The 25,113-nt window shown below is 29.0% G+C and overlaps 2 protein-coding genes across 2 annotated transcripts in view; one reads left to right on the top strand and one right to left on the bottom strand.

The window, feature by feature from the left end:
- Positions 1 to 205: 205 nt before the first annotated feature.
- LOC107449071 (uncharacterized) lies at positions 206 to 7,363 on the top strand (the record flags this gene model as incomplete). The annotated part of the gene is given in 3 exon segments (XM_043050184.2): positions 206 to 373; positions 2,207 to 2,443; positions 5,487 to 7,363. Coding segments are annotated over 3 exon segments (591 nt in total). The 3' UTR covers positions 5,723 to 7,363.
- A 543-nt stretch (positions 7,364 to 7,906) lies between these two features.
- The window catches only part of LOC122270903 (glutamate receptor ionotropic, delta-2), a 37,318-nt gene continuing 20,111 nt past the window's right edge, over positions 7,907 to 25,113 (bottom strand). Inside the window, exons 4-9 of the mRNA XM_043050181.2 lie at positions 24,485 to 24,575; positions 21,595 to 21,753; positions 17,563 to 17,703; positions 16,922 to 17,063; positions 12,015 to 12,312; positions 7,907 to 8,835 (exon numbers count right to left, since the gene is read on the bottom strand). Coding sequence (XP_042906115.2) covers positions 8,526 to 8,835; positions 12,015 to 12,312; positions 16,922 to 17,063; positions 17,563 to 17,703; positions 21,595 to 21,753; positions 24,485 to 24,575 — 1,141 coding nt within the window. The 3' untranslated portion in view covers positions 7,907 to 8,525. The remainder of the gene's footprint in view (positions 8,836 to 12,014; positions 12,313 to 16,921; positions 17,064 to 17,562; positions 17,704 to 21,594; positions 21,754 to 24,484; positions 24,576 to 25,113) is intronic.

The following is a 25,113-nucleotide window of genomic DNA, read 5'->3' as shown; positions in this document are numbered from 1 at the left end:
TCTCACAAATCTTAAAACCAGTTATTTGTTATTTTATTATCTCTGTTTTCTGCTCTCATAATTTTCCTTTTCCAAATTAATTCTCCTACCAGTTGAACTTTTCACCAAAGTGTGGAAGGTGGTGATGAAATTTCTTTATGTTTAAGTTCCGTTTCTCTAGTTTTTAAATTAAGTTCTAAAATTTTTTATAGTTTACTTAAACTTGTTGGATTAATATCGTTCTAGGATTGTTAGCAAGTGATTTTATATATAATCATGTCATTGAAGATAATTTTATTTCTTGGTTCCGTACGTGAAGGCAGAAACTGTACTAGAGTGGGCAGTTTTATAAAGAAGAAATTAGAAGAGAAAAATCACATTGTTAGAGTGTTTGGTAATTAAGTTCTATGTTTTCACCTACCTCATTATAGTTTCGACATCCATTACTAAATTAAATATGGTACCCTCACAGAGCCGCTGTAAAAAAAAAGAAGAAAAATTTCTTTTGGATTTCAGGATGTATTTTACTTCAACTTGAATTTCTTTTATTATTGTTAACACATATTTTCCTGACATTACTGTTATATACCAAATGCTAAAATTTGTATCTTTTTTTAAAAAATTCAATTGTTCATTGCAATGTACAAATGACGAATTTTTGTTATTTCACTACTAGTGCTTAACTGAGAAATTAAGTTAAAAATGAAGAATTAAGTTAGTGTGTTAATTAGGTACACATAATTGAAAGATTTGTAAAAACCTTTATTATATTCGGGAAAATAATCCAAACTAATTAATTTATCTTATAAATTACCCTTTAACGTTTTGGCATTTTAACCTAAAAGACGTAATTTAATTGCAACATGGAAACACATTAATTTTAATTATTTCAAGAATTGGTATAATTTCTGGTTAAATATAGTTGGGATTACCTGTAGAGTATTTCTACAATATCCAATAGTTATTTTTTACTTTGATGCAATTAATTAATATATATTTTATCCAGTATTGTGCTTTACTCTAATTGTAATTAATTATATTAATTTTAATGTTAATTTAGATTTTGTCTAAAATTTTTGTGGATATAATAATCAAGGTTCAATCCTGGATTTCTTACAAAAGTTTTGTTTGAATTTTTCTGAAATTCTTTGGATTTTTATAAAATTATTTTTGTTAAAAATTAAACCCTTGTTACTATGAAATACTTTTAAAAAAAGACCATTTTATATGGAACTGTATGAACATTCAAATGCAAACACTTTAAAACATATTAATTTGATTAGTGTCAGGTGCTGGTGCAAAACAAATTACATCAATATGTTATTCTGAAAGTTTTTCTTGTCAATTTAAATTGGTTTTTGTTATTAATTCACACAAGAATACAAATTTTTATGTGTCTGAAAATTATTTTTTCAGTGAATTCAAACAAAAGAAAATATGTATAATATTAAGAAAGAAATGGGTTTTGTGAAGCTCTAATTTCTATCTTTAGACAGGGGCAGATTACCCATTAGGCCTGACTAAGCCATGGCCTAGGGCCCCCTTAAATATTTTTTTTTTCAAAATAAATTTAAAAAAATTAAGAAAAACAATGATTTTTTTTAAAAAAAAAATCAGTTTAAATATATATTAATAAAATACAAAAAATGTTTTAGTTCTAATTTAACAAAATTAAGTAAAATTTAATTTATTATTATTTATTTTTATTTTAAATATGCTTTCTTAAATGAAAAGATATATAAATACTTTTATATTTGAATAAATAAAAAACATGCGAGAAAAAAATTTAATCTGAGGGCCCCAAAATTTGAATGGCCTAGGGCTCCGCGTACGCTTAATCCGCCCCTGCCTTTAGATATTGAAGATCTATTGAGTTTTTTTCAAAGCTTAAATTTTTGTGAAGGGTCTTTTAATAAGGCTTGGATTTTTGTGAAGGTTTTCTGTAATGGACCTGATACTTTCCTAAGATTGACCTCTTGATTATGAATAATAAATATTTGCTATGTTCTAATAAAGAATTTTAAATTTCAATCTAGTGTCCTCTTTAGTACGGTTTTGAAAAACCTTGATTATATGCTTTTTTTCATTCATTGGAATTTTATATTTGTTATTTTAAGTTTATAATCCACATAATAATTTTTAGGATTAATTTTTAAAAAGTTAATCTTTTATATTTTTAATTATTTTACAATATTAATTATTATTAATAATTTCAATAATTTAACAGATCCTTTAACAATGGAATTTCCAATGCTCAAGAAACCACTTCACTTCCATGGTCCTGATCAGACACCTCCTGAATGGTTAGTGAAATATAACGCTGAAATAGAAAATGCTGATGCCTATGTTGTTGTGAGTGGTGAATATAACAGATGCATCCCTCCAGCACTGACAAACATGATGAATCACTTTCCACCCAAATCTTACAGATGCAAACCTTGTAGCATTGTTTGCTACTCTGCAGGTATTTTTCAATTTTTAATCTTTCAACTTCATAGTTCAGCATATGTATTCACACGGATGGCAAGTTTTTTCCTCTACGGAAAAAACTGCTCCAGAAGAAATACAGTTGAGTTACGATTATTCGAGTTAATGTGGACGTTGACTTACTCGGATAGCGGAAAAACTCTATTAAAGGGAGGAGTATAAATAAGGAAAGAAAATATAAATGTAATATATTTAACAAATACAAAATTTATAAGAACATACTTTACTTACTTACTTACCTATCCTCTACGTGCCTTGGGCACTTAAGGCCTCTAGCATATCCCTCCAACGCCTCCTGTCTTTAGCAATAGATCTTGCTTCCTCCCAGCCAGATATTCCACATTCTTTTAATTCGCCCAAAAACATGCGCTGGATGGTAAGTCTGGGTCTTCAATTAGTTCTTTTACCATCAGGGGCCCATGTAAGCGCAACAGATGAAATTTTTTCTTTGGGCATTCTAAGGATATGTCCGAGCCAGCTCCATCTTCGTTTTTTAATTTCATCTTCGATTGTTTTTATTTNGATACATCGAGATCGAATGAAATTTTTTCTTTGGGCATTCTAAGGATATGTCCGAGCCAGCTCCATCTTCGTTTTTTAATTTCATCTTCGATTGTTTTTATTTTAGCTTTCTTTAATAGATTTTGATTTGATACTTTGTAAGGCCAGAAAATTTTAAAAATAAATCTTAAACATTTGTTTTGAAAGGTTTCTAATTTTTGTATTTTGATCTTAGTCTGTTTCCAGGTTTCTGCGCCGTATAATAGTACTGCTCTAATAATAGCTTTGTAAACAACTATTTTTGTCTTTATTTCAATATTTGACATACTTTAACATACTTTATGAGAATTAAAAAGTTCTTACTTAAAAAAGTCCTTAATTGTTTTTTGTTTTACATTAGTTTGGGGTTTTTCTGCAGCAATGTTTTGAAATTTTTTTTAGGAATAACTGGAAGGCTAGTGTAGCCTCTTCTTGTTGCTCTATATATTCAATAGCACTTTCGATAGCTTTTGGTCCATTGTGTATGAGAGATTTTTATATGTTGATTTTCATCGTCACTGTCTTCATCATCTTCGCTAGATTCATTTTCATTATTGGCCATGTTAATGATAATTTCATTGGATCAAGTAGTTGGATTTCGTTTTCCTGAGTGTTTGAAAGATAAAATTCAGGATATTTTTTTGGCGGCAATTTAAAAATAAAAAATAAACTAGAACAAAAAAATCTTTAAAATATTTGATAGCTCGGTTAAAATGGAAACCTTGAATAATTGGGACTCTACTGTATATTTCTTTCAGTTCAAGTGGAAAAACTCTTCTTAAAAAATAAATATCAAGCATTGAAAATTATTTTTATATGGTTTATAATTGCTGTCTAGTTTAAATTATAATTTTAATTTGTATTTATAAGTAAGTGAGAACTAAAAAGAAACACATTTAAAGGAAATCTAATTTTATTATTTTTAGAAAGAACCATTACAATATCATGCACAAATTTTATTCATTCAGACATAACTAATGCAATCTTATTATCTATACATATATATATTTTTTACACAGCAAGATAAAAATCTTTATTAATACTTTGTGATGGCAACAAAAAACTGAAGAGATTATGCAAATGAACAGTCATAAGAAAAAACTCTTAAGCATCAATTTTTACAAACTATAAATAAAAAATTATTTCTTGCGTAGGTAACAAAAAGCTGATGCAAACTGAGCTATAAGTTTGGCAGAAATAAAAGATTAACAGTAAATAATAGTTCATGTCAACAAAAACCTGCTCTATATTTTTATTTAAGTTATACTTGTCAATTCATACAGGTTCAATAATAATTTAGAGCTGTATTTTATTAATAATTCATAATTAATGCATGACAAAGACATGAATTTTTCTTGCTATTCTTAGCAAGTTTTTTTCTGTATTTTTACTATTTTAAATTTTTTTTCAAAAAATCTACTAGTATAATTATTTCATATGTGATTATTCAATTAATTAGTAGTAGCATTTTTTAATTTTAGAAACAATTTATATTATTAGTTCAATATGTATTTTAAAATGGAATATTTTTCCAAATTTTTTTCCATTGAACTAAATTGGATTTTTTTTTTTGTGTGTTTTGAACTAAAACAAAGAAATAAATTTGTTTTTACTATTTTTCTTCACTGAATTCAAAAAGATTTTTGATTTTTAAGTAATTCGATTGTTTATCTTTTATATTTTGCCTCATGTAGCAATATATTAAAATTGAGATACATTTTTCGAAAAATTCTTTAGATGAAATTGCATTTGAAATTCTAAAAAGTGAAATCTAGGGACAAGCTATGAAATGAAGTTATGAAAACTTTCAATTAATGAGCTATGAAAACTTTGAATTAATGAGCTAGAATTTATTTTGTGTACCTATGATTGATTAAATATATTTAATATTTTAATAGTTGATGTGTTCAATTTTGAAATTTATATTAAATATTTTATTATTAGCTTTTAATCAATTCTTTTATCAATTATATAGCTTTAAATGTGTAAGTTTTTTTTAATTTGTTGCACTTTTGATCTTGTGTTTTGAATGAAGGAAAAGAAAGAAGAGCTACGCTTTTTCCAAAGGTTATATGTTCGCATGAAACAACCTTGAGTATTGTTTTCAGATAGGTACTTCAGATAGGCTAATTATTTCAGGAATTTTGGCTAATTCACAACAAAATACAATGACACATCTTATTGCTTTCATGGAAAAGCATAGAAATTCAAGACAGGGATTTTTAAGGAAGTTTTACCATTTTTTTTAAACCATTACTTTGAATAATTTAAAAGTAACTTTTCATTATAATGTCTGAAGCCATTCAATCTTAACATGCATACAAAAAGTGTGGTATACTGTACCATCTTACTGTTTCCATCTGAAATATTTTTTATCTCCAAAGACACTCTTAAAAGCTTTCTCCTGAACAGTTTGAAAATGTGGCTTATTATTTTATAACTCTAATCCTTTCACTAAGTGCCTTGTCTTTTTTTTTCAGGTACTGGTGCTGGATCTACTGCTGGTATGCAACTACGATACTTTTTAGGTGAATTGGGCATGGTAACTCCAGGATTTATATTCGGAAACGCTGTGGTGCATACTGCTTACGATGCAGAAGGAAATCCTACACCATCAAATGATACTGCTATTTCAAAAGCTGCTAGGCTTATCTCCGAACTTGAGTGGTATGCTAATGCATTAAAGAATCAAACTCAAAAATGCGGCTTGCCTTAATAAATAGTAGCATTATTTTCTTAAATTACAGAATATTCTTATTGTTTCTACAAATTAGATGGCTTTCACTATTATATTTTTAGATGAATTCTTATTTTTTATTCGATTAACTTATGCCTTTTTATTGACATTTTTTTAATTCAATGCAAGTAATTCATTTCCTTGTTACCCTGAATAAATTAGAAGTTATTTTTTAAATGTATGTTTACATAGTGTTCTATTAGGATAGCCTTTTGTGCATATTTTTAGAATACATATCAGAAATTCAGTAAAAAAATAGTATACACATAAGGAGTTTCAAATTAATATTAAAATGAGGAAAAGACAAAATTTTTTATCAAAATGTAATAAATTACTACTAACATAGGGAGGACTGAAACTTTTAAAGACTAATTTAACAAATGAAGCAGGGGAGTAGTTAACTCACTGATGGCTGTGCTCGTAAAAAGTCTTATCTTAACCTGCAGTAAATCCGCCCAATTTTGCCGGTTTGCTAAACTACGAATGGACTTAAAATTATAGCTTAGTTTCACCAGGCTTTTTTTTGTTGTTTTTCATGCCACTTTTTTCACTTGTGATTCACCAGATTCTGATGAAGCTTTTGTTTTTTATTAAATTAAATATTAATTAGTAACACAGTATATGCATACAGTTTGAACTCATTTTTGACTAGTATAATAAAAATTTGTATTAAGGGTGGTCATTCCAGAACATCCTGTAAATTCATATCAAGTTTATTACAATAATTTTGCTAAGTCACTTGCATTAAATTAAATCATACTTAGTTTTATACATTTAATGAAACAATCTCTGAATCAATCAATCTTATTAATGAATATTTCGTATTTGAAGTTTTAAATTGTTAAATATTATTTAAAATTGTAATTGTTATTTTTAATTATGTTGTAAAATCGATCTGATTCTGCCTTAAATATATTTAATGACATATGTATTTACATTTTGACATATTTTTTTACATTAAAGTGCCTTTTTGTATTGAAAGTTTATTTTTAGTCACTTGGTTTTTGCTATTTACAATCATATATATGAGAGAATGTTATTTGTTATCAATCTGTGTTAAAATTTTTAAATTTGCTGAATATTTTAAAAAAATTTCGCCTCAGGAAAATTAGCATTTACAATTTAGAATTGCAAATGTGGGATGTTATTATTTATTTGTTTCAAAACATTTAGCTTAGATTGATATTTTTTTTACTTCAATGTTATGCTTAAGATATTTAATAAGATTTTAGTTTGTGTTACAGTTTAGTTTAAATTTGAATTTCTGATTTTTTACTTTTTTGTTCAATTTTTCTTAAGTTGTAGTTTTACTTGTGATACTATGCAATACACTCAACAACATACATTACGTTAACCCTCAAGATTTGAACCCCTAGATAAAATTGCATATAAATTTCTCTGCTACATTCTACTTTCCCATTGAATTCCATTGGAGAAAATTGGTTTTTAAGGCAGGAAAGCTTGCAGCTGAAAGTTTGAAAAAAACCAGAACTTACGCTCTGAGGGTTTAAAACGTATGTATTTTGTTGAATTGAAAGCATTTTTATTTGTTTCTGGTTATAAATGAAATTAAAATCAAAAATTGTTATTTGCTACATAATAAAAAGGTGCTTTTCAGAATGTCTTGATTTAAGTCCTTGATGTGGCATATCCACACATGCATGTCAATACTTAAAAAAAAAAAAATTGCAATTTTTACTTACTGTTATTTGTGTGCTGTTTTAAAGAAAAATTATGCTTACTTACAGTGTAAGTATTTTAGACAGAAAAATAAGAGGTAATAACTCTATACCTAATTGTTTTTCTTTACAATTTTACTGTTTTTTACGTTAGGAGGCTCTTTTTTACGTCTGTCCGCTAACCCCCGTAATTGATTTTCATTTATCATCCTTTTTTTTTCTTAAACGTTAATAGTTTCCTCTGAAACACAGAGAACATTTTGGTTTAAAAAAATACAATTATTTTAACTCTTTGTTTGAACATTTCGTTAATTTTAACAAAATAGATGACTTATATTTGAAAACTATTAGACATAAATTTAAAAAATAATAATTTGTACTAGAACAAAAAATAAACTTATTAATGATTGTTAGATTCAATAAAAAGGAATAAATGAGAAGTAATTTCACTCGTTGAAGAGACTTATAATAATTCAAATAGGGAACAGTTCTTATCACTATTTATTAAGTTATTATTTTATTTTCAGAAATTTCACTATGGATGACATCCATTTCTGATTGACATCCATTCTGCTTAAAAAATATTAATTTAACAATAAAATTTTTTTTTCATCGCTTAAAAATTTTTTAAAATAAACTTAAAATGAAAATGATTATTATTATTTTAAAAATTTAAACTTTGTAAAATAATTTAAACTAATAAGTTATTGTACTTGTTCAAAAGTACCTCGTTGTGTCATAAATCATGTTAAAATTTGAACTTATCTTTTTATTGTTTAATTTAAATTTAAACAGTCTATTAAATTCTCTTAATTAAATATATTTATTTAGATTAATTTTTTTTTACATTGTTTCCTAATTTATTTAAGACACAATTATAAATTAAAGTACTTATATTTTGGATTACTTTATTGTTGAACTATAGAAATGTCTTGATTTACAGTTCAATAAGCATTTTAAATTTGCATAAAAATATTCTTATTTTAATTCCTATATTCTATTGCTAAAAAAGGTTATTGTTTATTTTTTAATGAATGTAAAAGCTTTTAAAAATTGATTGCATGGAAATAACATCTAAATGTGATTTATTACTATAATCAGAACTACCTATGTGTATGCCAAGGGTTAGCATGATGCATCCTTTTTCTCCTTCTGTGGATCGTTTTTGGTTTCTTTCTTTTAAAAATCTTTTTTTTAGTTTTTCTGTACAAAGTTGCCAAAATAAGCTGTGTTACTAACTCCATGAATCCTAGAAAGTTACCAATCATAAGAAAATAAAATGCTCCTTGTAAATCATCCATAGATAAAGCTCTTGCTTCAGTAACTGTTACTCGAGGGGCTTTAATGGTTGCTTTTATAAATTCATCGTCATACCACTTTGAAAAAAATCCACATTCCTCTAATCTGTTCACTCTATGAAGGAGAAAAAGACAAAAAAAATTGTTTATAAGATATATATTGGGTGTTGCAAATATAATTGGCGAAGTCAATTAGAGAAAAATGGAAAGAGATAGGCATCTACTACTTGCTTTGTTCTGCTTAGGAAACTTGATAATTTTTTTTTTATTGAGCTTCAAAATTAGTTACTAAATTCCCCCACACGTGATACTGTAGCTAAGGGAAGCAATGTTTTCACAATGAACAGCAGTAAAGAACGAAATTGACTGTCACCCATACCAACATTTTAGTTGAAATGGTCTGATATGTAGCAGGAAACGAAGTCTTATTGTATTTTTAGACAGTTGCACCATCTGTTGCTTAGCTTTTTAAATAATTCAGAAAATTAGGAAAAAAACACCTTTCTTCTAATAAGAATGCTGTAACTATCACACTTCCTATTTTCATTAAAGAATTTTCAACTATCCACCCAATAAACAAGTCGTCATTTATTTTTAGAGCCCAAAGAACTTTATGTATAAAATCGCCAGGAAGGCATTATATTACATTTCTAAGCATTGTATTTAACCGATTTGCATTAAATAAATTTTACATTTATTTAACCGTTAATTTTACATTTACTTTGTGAAGCTACGGTCGGACATTTCTCTACCCGTAAACTAGATTGAATGCGTTAGGAACGGACCCTGATCCGTTCCTATAGTCTGGGAAGAAAAATAGGTGGTCTTTAAATTTCTTTGGACGAGGAAATACTTTGTGTTCGTTTTCTAAAAGACAACGCAACGCTGAATAGGTTAAGAAAATATTCGAGTTGATTTAAGCAAAACATTGCCGACCGGCCTGTGTAGGGGGCAGGGAACTGTCCTTGCATCATAAAGGTCCTGGGTTCGAGTCCCGGGCAAGCCACGGATGTTTCTTTCTCTCTCTGTGTGTTCTATGTCCTTTCTCCTTTGTGTGTGAATGTGACCCGCCCTATAAACGGGTTGTGGTTGTGTGAATGGCGTGGCAGAAGTCGAATCCCTGGCCATAGATGGCGCCACTGAAAAACAGGAACTATCGCACCCCCTCTGCCTAAACAGGCATACGACAAAAAAAAAGTAAAACATTTACTTTGTTCAGTAATAATTTTTTTTTAATGAAACGCAAATTTTATTTCAATAGGAAGATTTTCTTCTTATTTTTTTATTATTAATAATATCCAATTAGGTAAAACGCTTAAAAAATTCTGTTGTGATTACTGATCAGATGTATGGATGGTTGATCGTGTAAAGCTAAGCACAGATGGCGCTAGGGGTGAAAATTCGTCGTAAGACTTCCGGGTTGTTACTTTCCATTGATTTTTACGCTTAGCCTTAAAAAAGCGCACAACAAAATATTATTATACTTGTAGTGTTTAACGCATTTTTTTCAATTTAAATTTCATCGAAACAAACAACAAATGAATTTGGAAGACTCCGCTAGCTGATATTTCACACAAATATAGCCAAATAAGCATGAGTGCCACTCTTCAGTCTTGGGGACTGAAATCAGTCTTGAGAAAAATCAATGGACTAATAAACTCTATTAGTAAAATTAAATTATTTTTTTTATTGGAAATTTAAAATTTTTTGCTGTTAAAAAAATGCATTTTAATGAAAATTTAATGATATTCTAATATCTTACTTATTGGGCAATAAAATACAAAACATAGTGTGTTTTAAAACACTGTTATTGTATATGCATGGGTCTGGGGACTGCAATCAGTCTTGAGAAAAAATCAATGGACTTATAAATTCTATCAATTAAATTAAATATTTTTTTTTCATTAGAAATTTATCATTTTTTGTACAGATTAAAAAAAGGCACATTTTAATGAAAAAATTGTTTTTTTTTGAACGATTATTGCAAAATGATCTAGCAACGATTATTTTGCACACTGCAATGAAAAAATGGTGTCAGGACTTTTATTTATCTTGCTTTTGTCAACCACACTAAATCTTATTCTTAAAGTCCTGACAAATGGAATTGATTGAACGTACATCTGTTTGAGTAAACAAAATTTGTGAGATTGCTGAATCTAAATCTGCTTTCCCCCCAACCTACTGACATGCTGGCCAAAGTTTCATCAAGATTATTAAAAAAAAGAAAGAAAGAAATAGTGCTAGAACAAAATGTAAATAATGAAGTGAAAAATGGAGATATGAATAGTTTCAGGAAAAAGTTAGTCAATCAGTAATAGGTGTAAAAAGATATACAAGGTTAGCTATTATTTTTGTTTTTTTCTTCCTCTAAAAAACATAAAATAAAGAAGAAAGTTTTTCTTTTTAAAAAAATGACCACGTGATTGATTTAATAGTAGGCTATTAACAAGGAAAGATAAACTTTGGTGACAGTGACATACATTTCTAAAAAGTTTGATAAACAAAACTAGACAGTATTATTTGGTCAAAAAATAAGTTCAGTCTTCAAATATTTTTAGAGTGGCACCCATGCAAATAAGGTATAACACTCAAAACATGTCGAACCTTACTTCTTATTTATGTTGTGATATTATAAATTATTAGAGTAATCTAAACAATGATTTATCTATGATCATCCGGTTCTTTCATCGTTTCTAACCGGAAGCAAAATAAGTAGACTAAGCACGGAAAAGTTTTATTATTCATCTGGGTGATTGAATTTATTTAATTTTTTCGGTGTTCTATAAGGATTACCCAAAATGTGTATTTTTTAAATCGAAGTCAAATATAAAGCAAATAACGTATTCAATATTTATATTTAAACGGGGAAGAAAAAAATATGTTGTATTTTTGTTTCATAGTCAGGAAGACGGCATGAAAATACAATTTGATTGCCTCATATGATACCTAATGTGATTCTGACAATGACCTTCTGACTGATCTCTGTATCTTCCGGAAATCAAACTAGTATTTATGTTTTTAAAGCAGTCATCTTAAAAAGTGATTTGTCAGATTTAGGTGGAGTTTATATTTTTTCCACGCCTTGATATTGAATAGCGATCCCTAATAAGCATACTACGTTGACTTAATTTTTGACAAGGAGTCATTACAGAGAACGTTGTACTTTTCGTTTATTCTGAAAACGAAGATTTCTTTAAAATTTAAGACTGCTTTGTATTTTTTTTTTATCTATCCACCAACGAGAAATAAATTTTAATTGTAATGAGTTAATTATAAAAAACTTATTTTTCTTACATGTGATCAAAACTCTGTTTACAAGGATGGCATTTTTGAATAGCAGCAGCTATGAAATCTATGCTGAAGACCTCGTTCGAGAGATGGAATCTTTCTTCTCCCAACACTGCTGTAAACCATTTCAGAATCATTCTCATGTAGACAAAAGCATACTTTTTTTCCAACACTAGCTGCATACCGTCTTTTGAATGTTCCACCAAATTATCGGGATTATCTCTAAGATGGTCTTTATAGATTGGGTGGACTTTAGCCATGTCTCTCTGAAAATAATTAAAATTATACACACATTGTTTACTTTCTTACTAAACTGTTAATAACTAAAATGGATATAAAAGTGAAATAAAAATTTTAAAAGCTGCATTTTACAAGTAAGAAAAGATTATTGAAGACCGTCTGTGAAGAATAATTTATGTTCATTTTCCCCAAAATTAACAATTGGTTCAACATCTGCTGCATTTTGAGGATTACCAACTTTCGACAAATCAATAGCTTGGTAGTCATGGTGGCTCAAGGGATAGAGTGTTCGTCTCCCAATGCGGTGATCCAGATTCGAATCCCAGCGATGGCTAGTTGATATGAATTCTGCACCAACCACAGTACTGACTTAAAATATCCTCAGAGGTAGACGGATCATGGGTTTGAGCAGTGCAGGGTGTTCGTGGTTTTCCTCTCCATGTAAAACAAATAATGGTTATTTCCATCAAAAGAGTCCTCCACAATCGCTTGTTTGTCCCTATGCTTAATCCAGGTGTTCCATTGTCTTCTGGATCAGGTTCAAAGATAAACGAATACTGAGTTAAACATTGATAGTTGTAATCTCAGAATCGGGTCGTCTATTCAACGCTGGTTATAAAACAAAATCAATAACATGAAAACGTGGTTCTCTCCGAGAGTTATTACACTACGAATATCGGCCGTACTGTGCAAAAACCTTTCCTTTTCGGCGCAAAATTGTTTTTTCTTCGGGGTGTGTGTTCATTTTTATTTTTATCTGACCTAAGGCGAAACGCGTATGAAAAACTTTAAGTGGTCATGAAAGTTAATAAAAGTGATGTGCGAAAAGCGTAAGATGCATCTTTTTTTATTATTGATTTTTGTCATTACTGCAACTTCTCTCTACGCATTTCGTTTTATGTCAGAAAAAAGTAAAATTATTTTCTCCTTTTCGTGCATTTGATAAATGTAGTTTTTAAGACATTTTGCAGTTTTCGACTATTATTAGGCTAAGTGTTTCAGTTAAGTTGCAGACAGTTCGGAAAAATGGTCGTAGTTTTAATTGATGATAAATTCTGTTTGGCGATAAAAGGGCGATATTAATTGTGTTTGTGGAGATCAAGAAACTGTTTAAAACATGGATTGTTTTCAGACACGGAACTCCAGCTAAGGTTTGAAAGCTTTAACTAGTCAGAAAATTGTCAAATAGATACGAAAACGAGTGAGAAAAAAAACTTATTTTTTTTTCACAAGTTTTAAATGCGGATTGAATCGAAGAACGTAGTAAGCGAAAAACTAGTAATGCGAAAGTGATGATCTCGTTTCTCAATTACCGTGAAGCAAACAAAAAATTTTCAACTTTTTTGCCCAAAAATTTTAAAAAATGTATTTAAAAAAATAGTGAAAATTTATTTTCTTCATTTAAGTTTTGTGCCTGTTCGTTTAAATTTGAAACTTTAAAGAAAAAAAAAATCTTTTTTACCGGATTTTTTTTATTACTTTTTCTTTTTCCCTTTTTTCACTGTTTTCTCCATTCCAATTTTTCCATGTTTTCTCTACATTTTGAACTTATATATATACTATACATATATATACGAACATTATTGCGAGCGAACTAAAAAAAGAGAGATATGTCGTTAAAATATTTTTGATTACTTTTCTTATTTATCCAACTTGTTGCATAGTGATGTAACTTTTCTAAAAAGAAAAGGTCATTCGGAGGAATATGTATCCAGAGTATTAAGTGATAGAACGATGCAATAAATTGATTAATACAATCAGTAATCGGAGTCATCATCGTTATAGATAATTTAGATTTTTTAATTTAAAGCAGCTTAAGGCATAGCTTTAGGGCGAGGTCACGGTTTTGTCCCATTTGAGGTGCATGAAATTAAGTATTTTGCCAAAAATAATTTCTGTAAATCTGTATTTATAGCTTAGTACCCAATTATCTTATTAATCTTAATAATCTTATTAATATTTATAAGAAAAACCCTTATTTAAATAATATTATGTTCTGATTGTTCCTCAGTTTCGGAATAGCATTACAATAACAATTAACTTTTTATGCAATACGTACTTAAACGATAGCTTGATTAATTTTCTTTTTATGAAAACAATTATCATATTTTTTTAAATTTAAATTTTGTTTGTTTAAATATGCCTTCATATTTTTTCTACTTTTTTCCCTTCAGAATGCTGCTTGAGTTGCATTATATGTTCTACAGAAGTAGTGTAAGATTTAAAACCTAAAAATAGAAATATTTTGCAACTGGAGTCGTTTAATCTTCTTAGATCGATCGTGAATAGAATATTTATGAGGATTACCGAGGATTTTGAAATGTGTAGGATTCTGTAGATTTTGAAATGGGTAGGATTACTGGGGAAGTTACAGAAAAAGATTTATATATTAAATCAGTTGAGCAAAAGGACCAGAAAAAGTAATTTAATATTGTATTTTTTGTAGTATAAATACTTAGTAATAAGCTCGAGTTTTCTGCATTCATTGTTCAAAGCTGATTTTTAACAAATCAAAGCAAATGGAATCTCTGTTTGGAATGTATGTCATAAATAAAAGTATGAGGTGAAGTTCAAAATTTAATTTTACTACAAGTTATTAGACATTTGGATAGTTTAGTACGTAACCTTTTTGAACCTTACGGGGCATATGCCCCACCAGAAGCATACTGCTTAGCTAAATAGATCTTCTTTTAACATTAAATTTGCACATAACAGTCTTTTGAGCTTACTTTTATTTAAATGGTTGGCAAAAATTGTAAAATTGTCATGACGGCATAGAGTTATATTTATGCATCATTTCTTGAGGAAAATAACTTAAATAGCTAAAAAAAGTGAACGACATAATATAAGTATTATTTACATTCTTTTACGTTATTTTGAAACATAATTTGCATTATTTTAAAGTCTATCACCATGAAAGCAATAAAAACAATCTTATCTTTACGACACGGGATGCATATGTCCCAACCGTCTTTTTTCATGTGTCATTAGTCACTCAAAAAGACTAATGGGACTTCAATGTCCAGGGCCTACCGCAAGATGTAAAGTTCAGATTTTTTTTTTTTTTAAAAAGAAAACTCATATTTATCAATGGTAGAAAAATAATGCGCTACCAAAAAAAAAAAGAAGAAAAAAAATTTCTCTATAAAATATGAAAAATTAGTCTTGAAAGGGTTAATGCGCTTTTAGTGATTTCCCCATAATTAAATATTTATTTTCAAAACAGATTTTTTTGAAAAAGTTTATACTGGTTATATTTTTGAATTAATGTTATTTTTGTTGAATTTAAAGTTAATAACTAATTTATTTAAAAGCTTGTCTTACGTTTAACAAAAAATTGGTAACTAAATCTGAAATGTAAAATGAGAAAAATAATGTTTAAAAACAAATAAATTATGTCGTTATGAATCAGATTTTTGGAAACTGATTTAATTAAATTAAATTTTTTTTAATCTAAAGCATGTCAAAAATAAAATATGATTTTTTAAAGAACTTCTTTTATCAAGTAAATTAAAATGAGAAAAATATTTTTTCAGGATTTAAGTGAAAAACGGTAGGCACATTACTTTTATGATAAATATTTATAACTATTTAAAATTCTCTTTACTTCTTTTCGCATTAGGTCAGCGAAAAATAAAAATGTTTTCTTCTTTTTAGTCTTCTTGAAAAGAGTATTTTTTAAACATTTTATTTTCTTATCTTGTTATTTTTAGTTAGTTTTGAATCATCTGGTTTATATTGTAATGTGGTTGGATTGGTTATAAAATATAAATCTTAAGAAACATTCGAAACTTAGTGTTAAAATCAAACACAGCTCTAGTTAAAATTTTCACAACCAAACTAGTCGGAGAGCGATCGAAATTGTGATAGATGATAACTTCTCTTTGATAATGAAATTTATNAAACCAAACGATGTTAAATAACAAACCAAACGATGTTAACAAAATGACGTAGAAAGCGCAACTAGATCAAAATTATACAAGCACAACTAGATCAAATTATAATACCTGAGTGCTTGACGTAACAGATATAGAAATAGAATTTGATACCATAAAAAATTATATAGAAATAGAAATTGATACCATAAAAAATTTATTCGTTTTCGTGTTCTTTTCATGTATTTAGCATTTTAGTTTTTTTTTTCTTAAGCGTTGTAGCTATATAATTTCAAACATCCTCAAGAGCTATAACACATCTGCAGCAGAACTGGATATGAAGACAAAATTGCAGGACAGGAACACTTTAATTGTCCACTAATCTTCAGATTTCCTGCCATGTTTTAAAAAACTTTATTTGTGAAAACCTTCAGCGTGGCGGACAACTGGCCGCCTTAGGCGGCTAGTGTAAAATAATATTAAGGCGAACGCTAGATAATATTAGATTGTATAGAATTTAACGTTATGTAATGCAAAGAAAACAACGATCTTCTGAATCTTTTTAAAATTCGAAAGTTGTGCAAGATAGCGTTAGATATTCTGATTTTATGATATTTAATATTATTTGTAACTTGGGACTAACTTCCTTTATGCATAAACACCCTACCCTGCCTATACGGCTAATCAATCGATATGGTATTACCTGATAAAAACTGTCGCTTCAAAATATATAAATAGCAACAAACAGTTGACGTGATTCAAGCGTTTCAAAAATAGGCACCCATTTTCAAGACTTGCCATCTCTAGGGCGACGTAAACAAAGTGCCTTCCTGAACTTGTAACCATCTTCCCTCCCCGATAGACATGCATATTCAGCTTTGAGAGCCCTGCAAGCTAAAAGCTTGCTACGCAACGAAACACACTTCACAGTCTTGAGAGCCTAAACAAAATTGAAACTAAATATGTGGTAAATCAAAAAAATTATGAATGTTTTTTTAAAAATTAAATATATTTGTTCAGAACGTTGAAGTATTATTTTGTCAAAAAAATTCATAAATAATTTGCGTGAAAAGTTCCAACATCAATCGAACATAGCCGGCTTATCGAACATGTTTGTGAGTGCAAGAAAATATCATTTTGTAATTAACTATGTTAACTTAGAAGTAAGAACGTGGATGATGTAGATATGTGTTCAAAATGTTTGAATTTTATTATTTATTTTTCATTCGTGTTACTTATCTATCGCCAGCATTATTTTCTGAACACTAACTCTTCTGTGTGGACAAAATCTTATTTAGAAATAACGATGCTAATTTGAAGCGTACACATTAACGTAAAATTATGGCTATTCACAGCAGATGGAATGTTTGCGTGTTACTGTTGTAATGAGGAGGGAGTTGGCTATTCAAAACATAATTGGAACATTAGTGGATGCATTACATACCTTCGTTCCCAAATGTGCTTAGAAGATACCAGAAGTTGTAAGAATCCTGGACAATATGTTTTGTTGGTAGAAAATGAGTTAGGGCATATAAGGCTGCAGAACCAAGAATAAGAGCTACAAAAATGCTTGCCCAAACCTTCAAAGAATAAATGCAAACTAGAAAATTAGTAGTTATTAGTACATCTGGAAACTGTGTCATTAATTTGAAAGCAAAATTTTGAAAGAAGATATTAGGACTGTTTTTGAAGGCTCCGTCATAGTATGAAATGATGCCTTTTTGCGAAAAATATGCTATTTTTATAACTGCTGTGAGTTTGCAACTGTTACTCATATGACTGTTAGATCAAGTTTAGCTTATCTAAAGCCAGGGCTGCCAACGCTTATTTTGGAAATGGCGGAAAACGAAAATATGGAGAAAAGCCACAGTTTTGAGAAAATGAACAGCTTTTGTGGTCTTATTTATTAATACTTAAAAAATTACTCCACTGTTGCCTTACCTGGGCTCATAAAAATTAAAAAAAACTCAGAATACGGCAGTGATATGGATAATTTTCCTTTAGGTGGAAAAAAGTCGCCGAATTAACTATTTTTAGAGAAGTTTAATAACTTTTAAAATATTTAAGTTATTTGTAAGCTTAAAATGTATACATATAAGTTTAAAATCATGGCATTACTTCAAGTGCACTTATGGCTCTTTTGTTTTTCTTGGCGAAAGAGCTTCCAGAAACAGCTCCTGTCTCTATGTATTCTTATAACTTAATAAAAAAAACTTGAATATGGGTCGTGTTTCTTTTTGAGCAGTTTTAATACTTTCATGTAGTGGTTTGAATTATAAACATTCGCCATTTTTCTGTAAGGAATGGCGAATAAAAAAAAATCCATCGGTTAAACTCATTGTTACAAACTAAACTTTTCTTAACATCTTTTGAATGCATTCATGGACTAAATCAGCGTCAACTTAGATTTTCTACACGAGTTTAAAAACCGACGCAGGCTAGGACTAAATGTGAAGGTTAGCCTAAGTCAGAGGTCGCCAAAGTGGTCTATATAGACCCCCAGGGGTCTATTCCGCAAAAGCGGGGGTCGATCTGAGACAGAGAGTCGAATGGGGGTTGATTCGAATAGGATGTGTCGATTGGGGGTCGAAGAAAAAACAGCTCTTAATATGCAAGTCACAGATACGTAATTTATGTGATTTGCGTATTAAGAACTGTTGTATGTAAAATTTGTGAATTTTTTTGTAATTGANAGAACCAAGAATAAGAGCTACAAAAATGCTTGCCCAAACCTTCAAAGAATAAATGCAAACTAGAAAATTAGTAGTTATTAGTACATCTGGAAACCGTGTCATTAATTTGAAAGCAAAATTTTGAAAGAAGATATTAGGACTGTGTATGAAATGATGCCATTTTGCGAAAAATATGCTATTTTTATAACTGCTGTGAGTTTGCAACTGTTACTCATATGACTGTTAGATCAAGTTTAGCTTATCTAAAGCCAGGGCTGCCAACGCTTATTTTGGAAATGGCGGAAAACGAAAATATGGAGAAAAGCCACAGTTTTGAGAAAATGAACAGCTTTTGTGGTCTTATTTATTAATACTTAAAAAATTACTCCACTGTTGCCTTACCTGGGCTCATAAAAATTAAAAAAAACTCAGAATACGGCAGTGATATGGATAATTTTCCTTTAGGTGGAAAAAAGTCGCCGAATTAACTATTTTTAGAGAAGTTTAATAACTTTTAAAATATTTAAGTTATTTGTAAGTTTAAAATGTATACATATATAGTTTAAAATCATGGCATTGCTTCAAGTGTAAGGTATTTAAATTATAACTCTTTTATTTTCCTTAACGACAGAGCTTCCAGAAACAGCGTCTGTCTCTATGTATTCTTATAACTCAATAAAAAAAAAGCTCGAATTCGGGTCGCGTTTCTTTCTCTGCAGTTTTAATATTTTCATGTGGTGATTTGGATTATAAACATTCTCCATTTTTTCTGTAAAAGATGGCGAATAAAAAGTAAAAAAAATCCATTGTAGAAACTCATTGTTACAAACTAAAGTTTTCTTAATATCTTTCGAATGGATTCATGGACCTCGGCGCCAACTTAGATTTTCTGCACGAGTTTAAAAACCGACGTGGGCTAGGAATAAATGTGAAGGTTAGCCTAAGTTATCAGACATTTAAAAAGTAATGTGTTCAACCGTCACAGGTAGCTTTAAATATATACATGGTGTTCCGTAAATGCTGCGACAAACTTCTAGAGGAAGTAGGGCACATCATAAGGATTATGAATTACCAAGGAAACCGTAACCGGAAATGTCATCTTACGCTGGTAGGAAGCGCCTTTCTATTATGGACATGTTACTCGTGTGTCTTTGAACTTGCACCTTTATATTTATAATTTTTTTAAAACATTTTAATTTCATATTAGTTTTATGTTACTATTAGTCATTGTCGAGAGTTCCATTAAAATAGGTTCAGAAATGCTGTTTTATCGTAATTTAATGATTAAGCGAGCAGAGATTTTTGGTGCCGTCTTAGCCATAGCTATTTGAAAGCAGTTTTTGGCAATAATTAATAAAAAATCAAAAATTAAGTTAATGTAGGCAAATAAAAGTGCCCCATGTTCAAAGGCACATGATGTAACAGCTCATTATAGGAAAGCGCCCTCAGTTGCATTCGATAACATTTCCGGTCACGGTTTCCTGGTTAATTCTTAATCCTTATGATGCGCCCTGCTTCTTCAAAAAGTTTGTCGCAACATTTGCGGAACACCTTGTATACGCTTCTTCGCTCAAATTGAAATTGATTGTTGCTGATTTGATCAATTGATTGCTGAATTTCTAAACACTTTAATTACTTTTTCTCTTAACGAAATTTCTTGTTATAAAATTGAAAGATAATAGTTCTCGATTATCTTCCAAATTTATTTAGATAAAAATTCATTACTTCTCAAACTTTCCATCATTATTTCTGAAGCTAAGTTATTATGAACCTTATAAATAGTTTAATGTTTAGTAAGGCGAGAAGCTATATAAATAATAACGAATCATTTCATAGAACATTGCTTACAAATATTAAATTACGCAATACTCAAACAGCATTACAATCATTACAACAACATTACATACAAAATAGCAGCGAATGTTTCAAAAATGACCCATGATTTCAAAGATAATTTGATGAAAACGGAACAAAAATGACTGCCATTTGCAGCAATATCATGGCACAACATGACAAATTTATCAAATGTGCATGCAACGTATTTCAATTGGAATGATGTAGCATGCAGTAGAAAATATTCAATCGATAAATATTATAAATAGTTTTTAACCTTTTCGAATCTGATGGGACATATATATCCTATTAGGTTTGAACGTCTGATGGGACATATATGTCCCATAAGACATTCCTAGTAGACTGTTGGACAAAATAGTTCTCATTTTACCATGGATTTGCACATTACATGCTGTCATACATTTCATGATGTCAACTTCCCCCTTCTATTTGATGGCTGTCAGCACTTGTTAAACTGTCATCGCAATCACAGTTTTTGAAGATTTGTGTACCACATCGCGAGCCATAACTGAAAGAGTGCTAAGAAATAATGAGTGTCATAATTGTCATAATATAAGTATTACTTATACCCTTTTACGTTGTTTCGGATCATAATTTGCATGATTTTTAAAGTTTATCATTTTATTATCATCTGCTACCGTCGGATATTGATGGAGTAACATATGTTTGGATATTTAACGGGACATCAATGTCCCTGAACCTACCTGCAAGAAGTGAGTTCAGATTTTGTTTTATTAAAAAAGGTTTTTTTTTATTATCAATGGTGGAAAAAAAACAATGCCAAAAGCAAAAACTTTTCACTATAAGAAAATTAGAAATTAGTCTTTCTATTCTATTTTAATTTTTTATTTAACTAATTGTTTCAAATCGTAGACTAGTCGGTTATTTTGGGGACATCTGGTATGCTGATGTAAAATGAAGATAAAGAAATAGAACATTACATACAGTTGGTGTCATGGGTCGGATTAAAACAAATTGTCTGCTCTCAAGGGCTGGGTTAAGAACGACGAAGCTGAGCTTGTTAAAAATGTAAGGTGAGCTGTAATCCATAACTTTAATTCGAGTTGCTCGCATCGATATCGTTGCCACAGTGAATATCACATCCTAAGGAGGAAAACGATATTTATTAGAAAGCTACAAGTTCAATAAATAAAATAAATCAGACGATTTTTTTTGCCAAATGAACTTAAAATTTTTTATAAATGCATTATTTCTATTGTCAAATGCTAACAAAATTGGTTGAAACAATGAAAACAAAATTGGGTTGTCTTCAATTTTTAAGTAAAGTTTTACGCTTATATTATCTATAATACATGACAGAAAGTAAGAGACTATCATTAAAACAGACAAACTATTCAAATATTTAGAAGCATTATTTAATAAAATAATTCGATGTTTTTTTTTTATCTAGATGCAAAATTATTGAAATCAGTAATTAATTCATAACTTTCTCATATTTTTTTGGAGTTAAGCAGAAAGGCGATGTATAGTAAATTTTTGTACATTATAAAAATTTACGCTACAAATTCTTTTCATCTTTAAGAAAGTTGATTTCCTTCAAAGCCAGTTTTACTTTCTGCGATTGCTCTCCGAACATATTTTAGCTCGTTTTACAACACCTTTTGTCTTTTCTTCTATTAAAAGAATTTAAGCACAAATGTATAAGGACAGCGCCCTATAATATTCTTTATATTTTGTTTTTAATTTAGGTTCGTATGAGGGTTAGACGCATGTAAGTTAATTTGTCACACACAGAAGTAACAAAAAAAAGTGAAATAAAAATTTAGTACATTTTTGTCGATTCGTATTGTTTGTAGAATTTTGTTTACTTCAAATTTATAATTCGCAAAATGTTAAAAAATAAATGTTAGTATTTTTGGTTTTACCTTTCTCTGTAGCAAAAACAAATGTAGTATGAAAACAGAAGTAGCTACAAAAACAATGATCAAATTATTGTAACATTTCGCACTGAAAACAATAATTTTGGATAAGAAAACTATAAAAAAGCCTGTCAAATTCCATACTTCTGTAAATCTACAAGTCATGATTGATCTTTCATTGTTGTTTGGAATGTTGGTTGTTAAAAATGCATGTTGATACAACATCTGATAGTAATAATGGAAAGTCACATACTTTGTTAAGATATTGGTGAAATTTGGTAGTGAGAAAGTGTTTCTTCCTTTTTTTTTCTAGAGACGTGATCTCTTATTGTGATGATTTCGATGATGTCTAATCTAACGCTTTTTTTTGATCTTTAGATTTTGTTTCTTAATAACATGCATTTTTTACACACTTTTTTTTACCCCGTTATTTATTGTTTCAAATTCTTAAATTCATAATTTCCAAAACTATATTAGTTTTTGATCTAATGAATGGTTTGCAAATAATATGATGTAATCTTAATGATTCGAGGGCTTAATCACAAATATACTGGTTAATTTCTGCAGACAATATTTTAAGTTATGAAATAAAACGCAAAAGCTAATTTCTTAAGAATAAAAACACTTTTTTCACCATAAGAAAAAGTTCGCATCTTTTTAACTTTAAAATATCAGAATTTTCGTAATACGAAAATTTAGTCCCAATTGTTTGAGAGTTGATGAGTACGTTTTAAATTTGGAGTGCCCCCCCAAAAAAAATGTTAATTTCTCCTTTTGTGTATTTTACCATATCTTTTGAAGAACTAAAAAAATTCTCCACAATTATTAGAACTCATTTATCTAAACACCGTTTTATGCAAAAAATACATTTTTAACTGTTATTTCTTACTATTTAATTTCTAATCATTTAAATCGTTACTATTAAATCTCTTATTATTTAATTTATTCTTATTTAATTTATTCCTATTTAATTTCTTATTATTTAATTTTTTTTATTTAATTTCTCATTATTTAATCAAATTACATTTTCCAAATTATAACTACCCTATCCCCCTATTTTGAAGTTTGAAAAGAATGATTTTCAGAAAAAAATGCTTGATTATTCAGAAAGAGTAAATTTTTGTGCCGATGTAATTTATCATGGTATCTTAGAGAATGGCATAAAAGTCATTTATTCCGTTAAATTTGTTTTCCAGTTTTGTATTTCGTACTAAATGTGTGGAAATAAAAAACTATAATTTTGAAGACACGAATTTGCCGTAAACCTTTACGATATGAACATAATAATTGCTAATGAATAATTTAAATACAGTATATTTTTCATTTATTAACCAGAATTACGTTTTTTTTACCAGAAATTTTACTTCAATGCAGTACCTTAATTTTTTTCAGAAATTTTTTCTCCTTGTTGTTGGATTAAACAAAAACAAAATAGACATGTGAAAAATTTGATGAATGTGGTAAAATTTGGTAAAAATGGTAAAGTAAAAAAAAACTGAGATCGTATTGCCTAAAAACTATTTAATAGGTTAAATTTCCTTTTCAGTTTCGTATGCTTTACTAAAATATGTGGTAAATGTGAAATATAATTTTGAAAACCAGAACTTTCGCAAACCGTTACCGTATGAATGAAAAATATTCCAAATGAATGGTTTAAATATCGTATATTTTGGTTTTAATAACCAGATTAATTTTCTTAAGGTAATTTTGAAAGAATTTTTTTCCTCCGTGTAGCTTTATAATAATGGTGTGGCAAATTTGAACTTAGTGTTATTCACCGAATAACGCAATCCCCGAAATTTTCACAGTTTTGTTTACAACACAAAAATTTGAATCATCTACATAAATTTTGCTGCGTTTTTCACTGAAGAGGCTCTCCTGAAGAATTTGGCTAGTTCTTCATATAACACCCCTAGCTCTTCATATTTATTAAAATTATAAATATTGTTACCTACACCACGTTGAACGAGACCGATATATCCTGTCCAGCTTCCATTTGGCAACTCACGTCCCGTGTCTTGATCTCTGCGTTTGATGATATCAATTCTGGAAAAAAAAATTAAAATAACGTTGTTAAAATCTATAATTAAAAAATCATAAGAGCAGCCACCGATGTTTTTGTTTCAACTTAACGTTGCACTTGAGATAGGGATTTGCTCCAGAAATGCGAAATTTTCATTCCCTCACACTTGCGGATAAATCTTTAATTATTATTTTATGTACCGTCATTTGTGCAGCGGGGGCTACTTTGTGCAAATTAGAATGTGGAATTTTTCAAGTGCTGCTATTCAGTATTATGTTTATTTCACGTTAAAAATGTGTGGAATTTGAAGATAGAAGTCTCTTCTATTACTACAAACATTTTTTCGAATTTTAAAACAATCTCAGAGTGTGTTTCGTTCATCCAATGTCAACAACTTTCTGAGGATGTCGGATGTCGAAAAGTGTGCGTGGAAACTTTAGCTGTGAAATGCAAAGACGTTCATAAAACAATTGTCGTAAGTGCAAAATTTTTTATTTATATATTAATAAACAATTATATCATGTTAGCGTTAAAAAAATTTGAAAATTAATAACAAATAAA

The sequence above is a fragment of the Parasteatoda tepidariorum genome, chromosome 4 (assembly GCF_043381705.1).
Source record: "Parasteatoda tepidariorum isolate YZ-2023 chromosome 4, CAS_Ptep_4.0, whole genome shotgun sequence".
NCBI classification, from domain to species: domain Eukaryota; kingdom Metazoa; phylum Arthropoda; class Arachnida; order Araneae; family Theridiidae; genus Parasteatoda; species Parasteatoda tepidariorum.
Note: the sequence above shows the minus strand (reverse complement) of the source record. Positions and strands in the feature narration are given on the sequence as shown.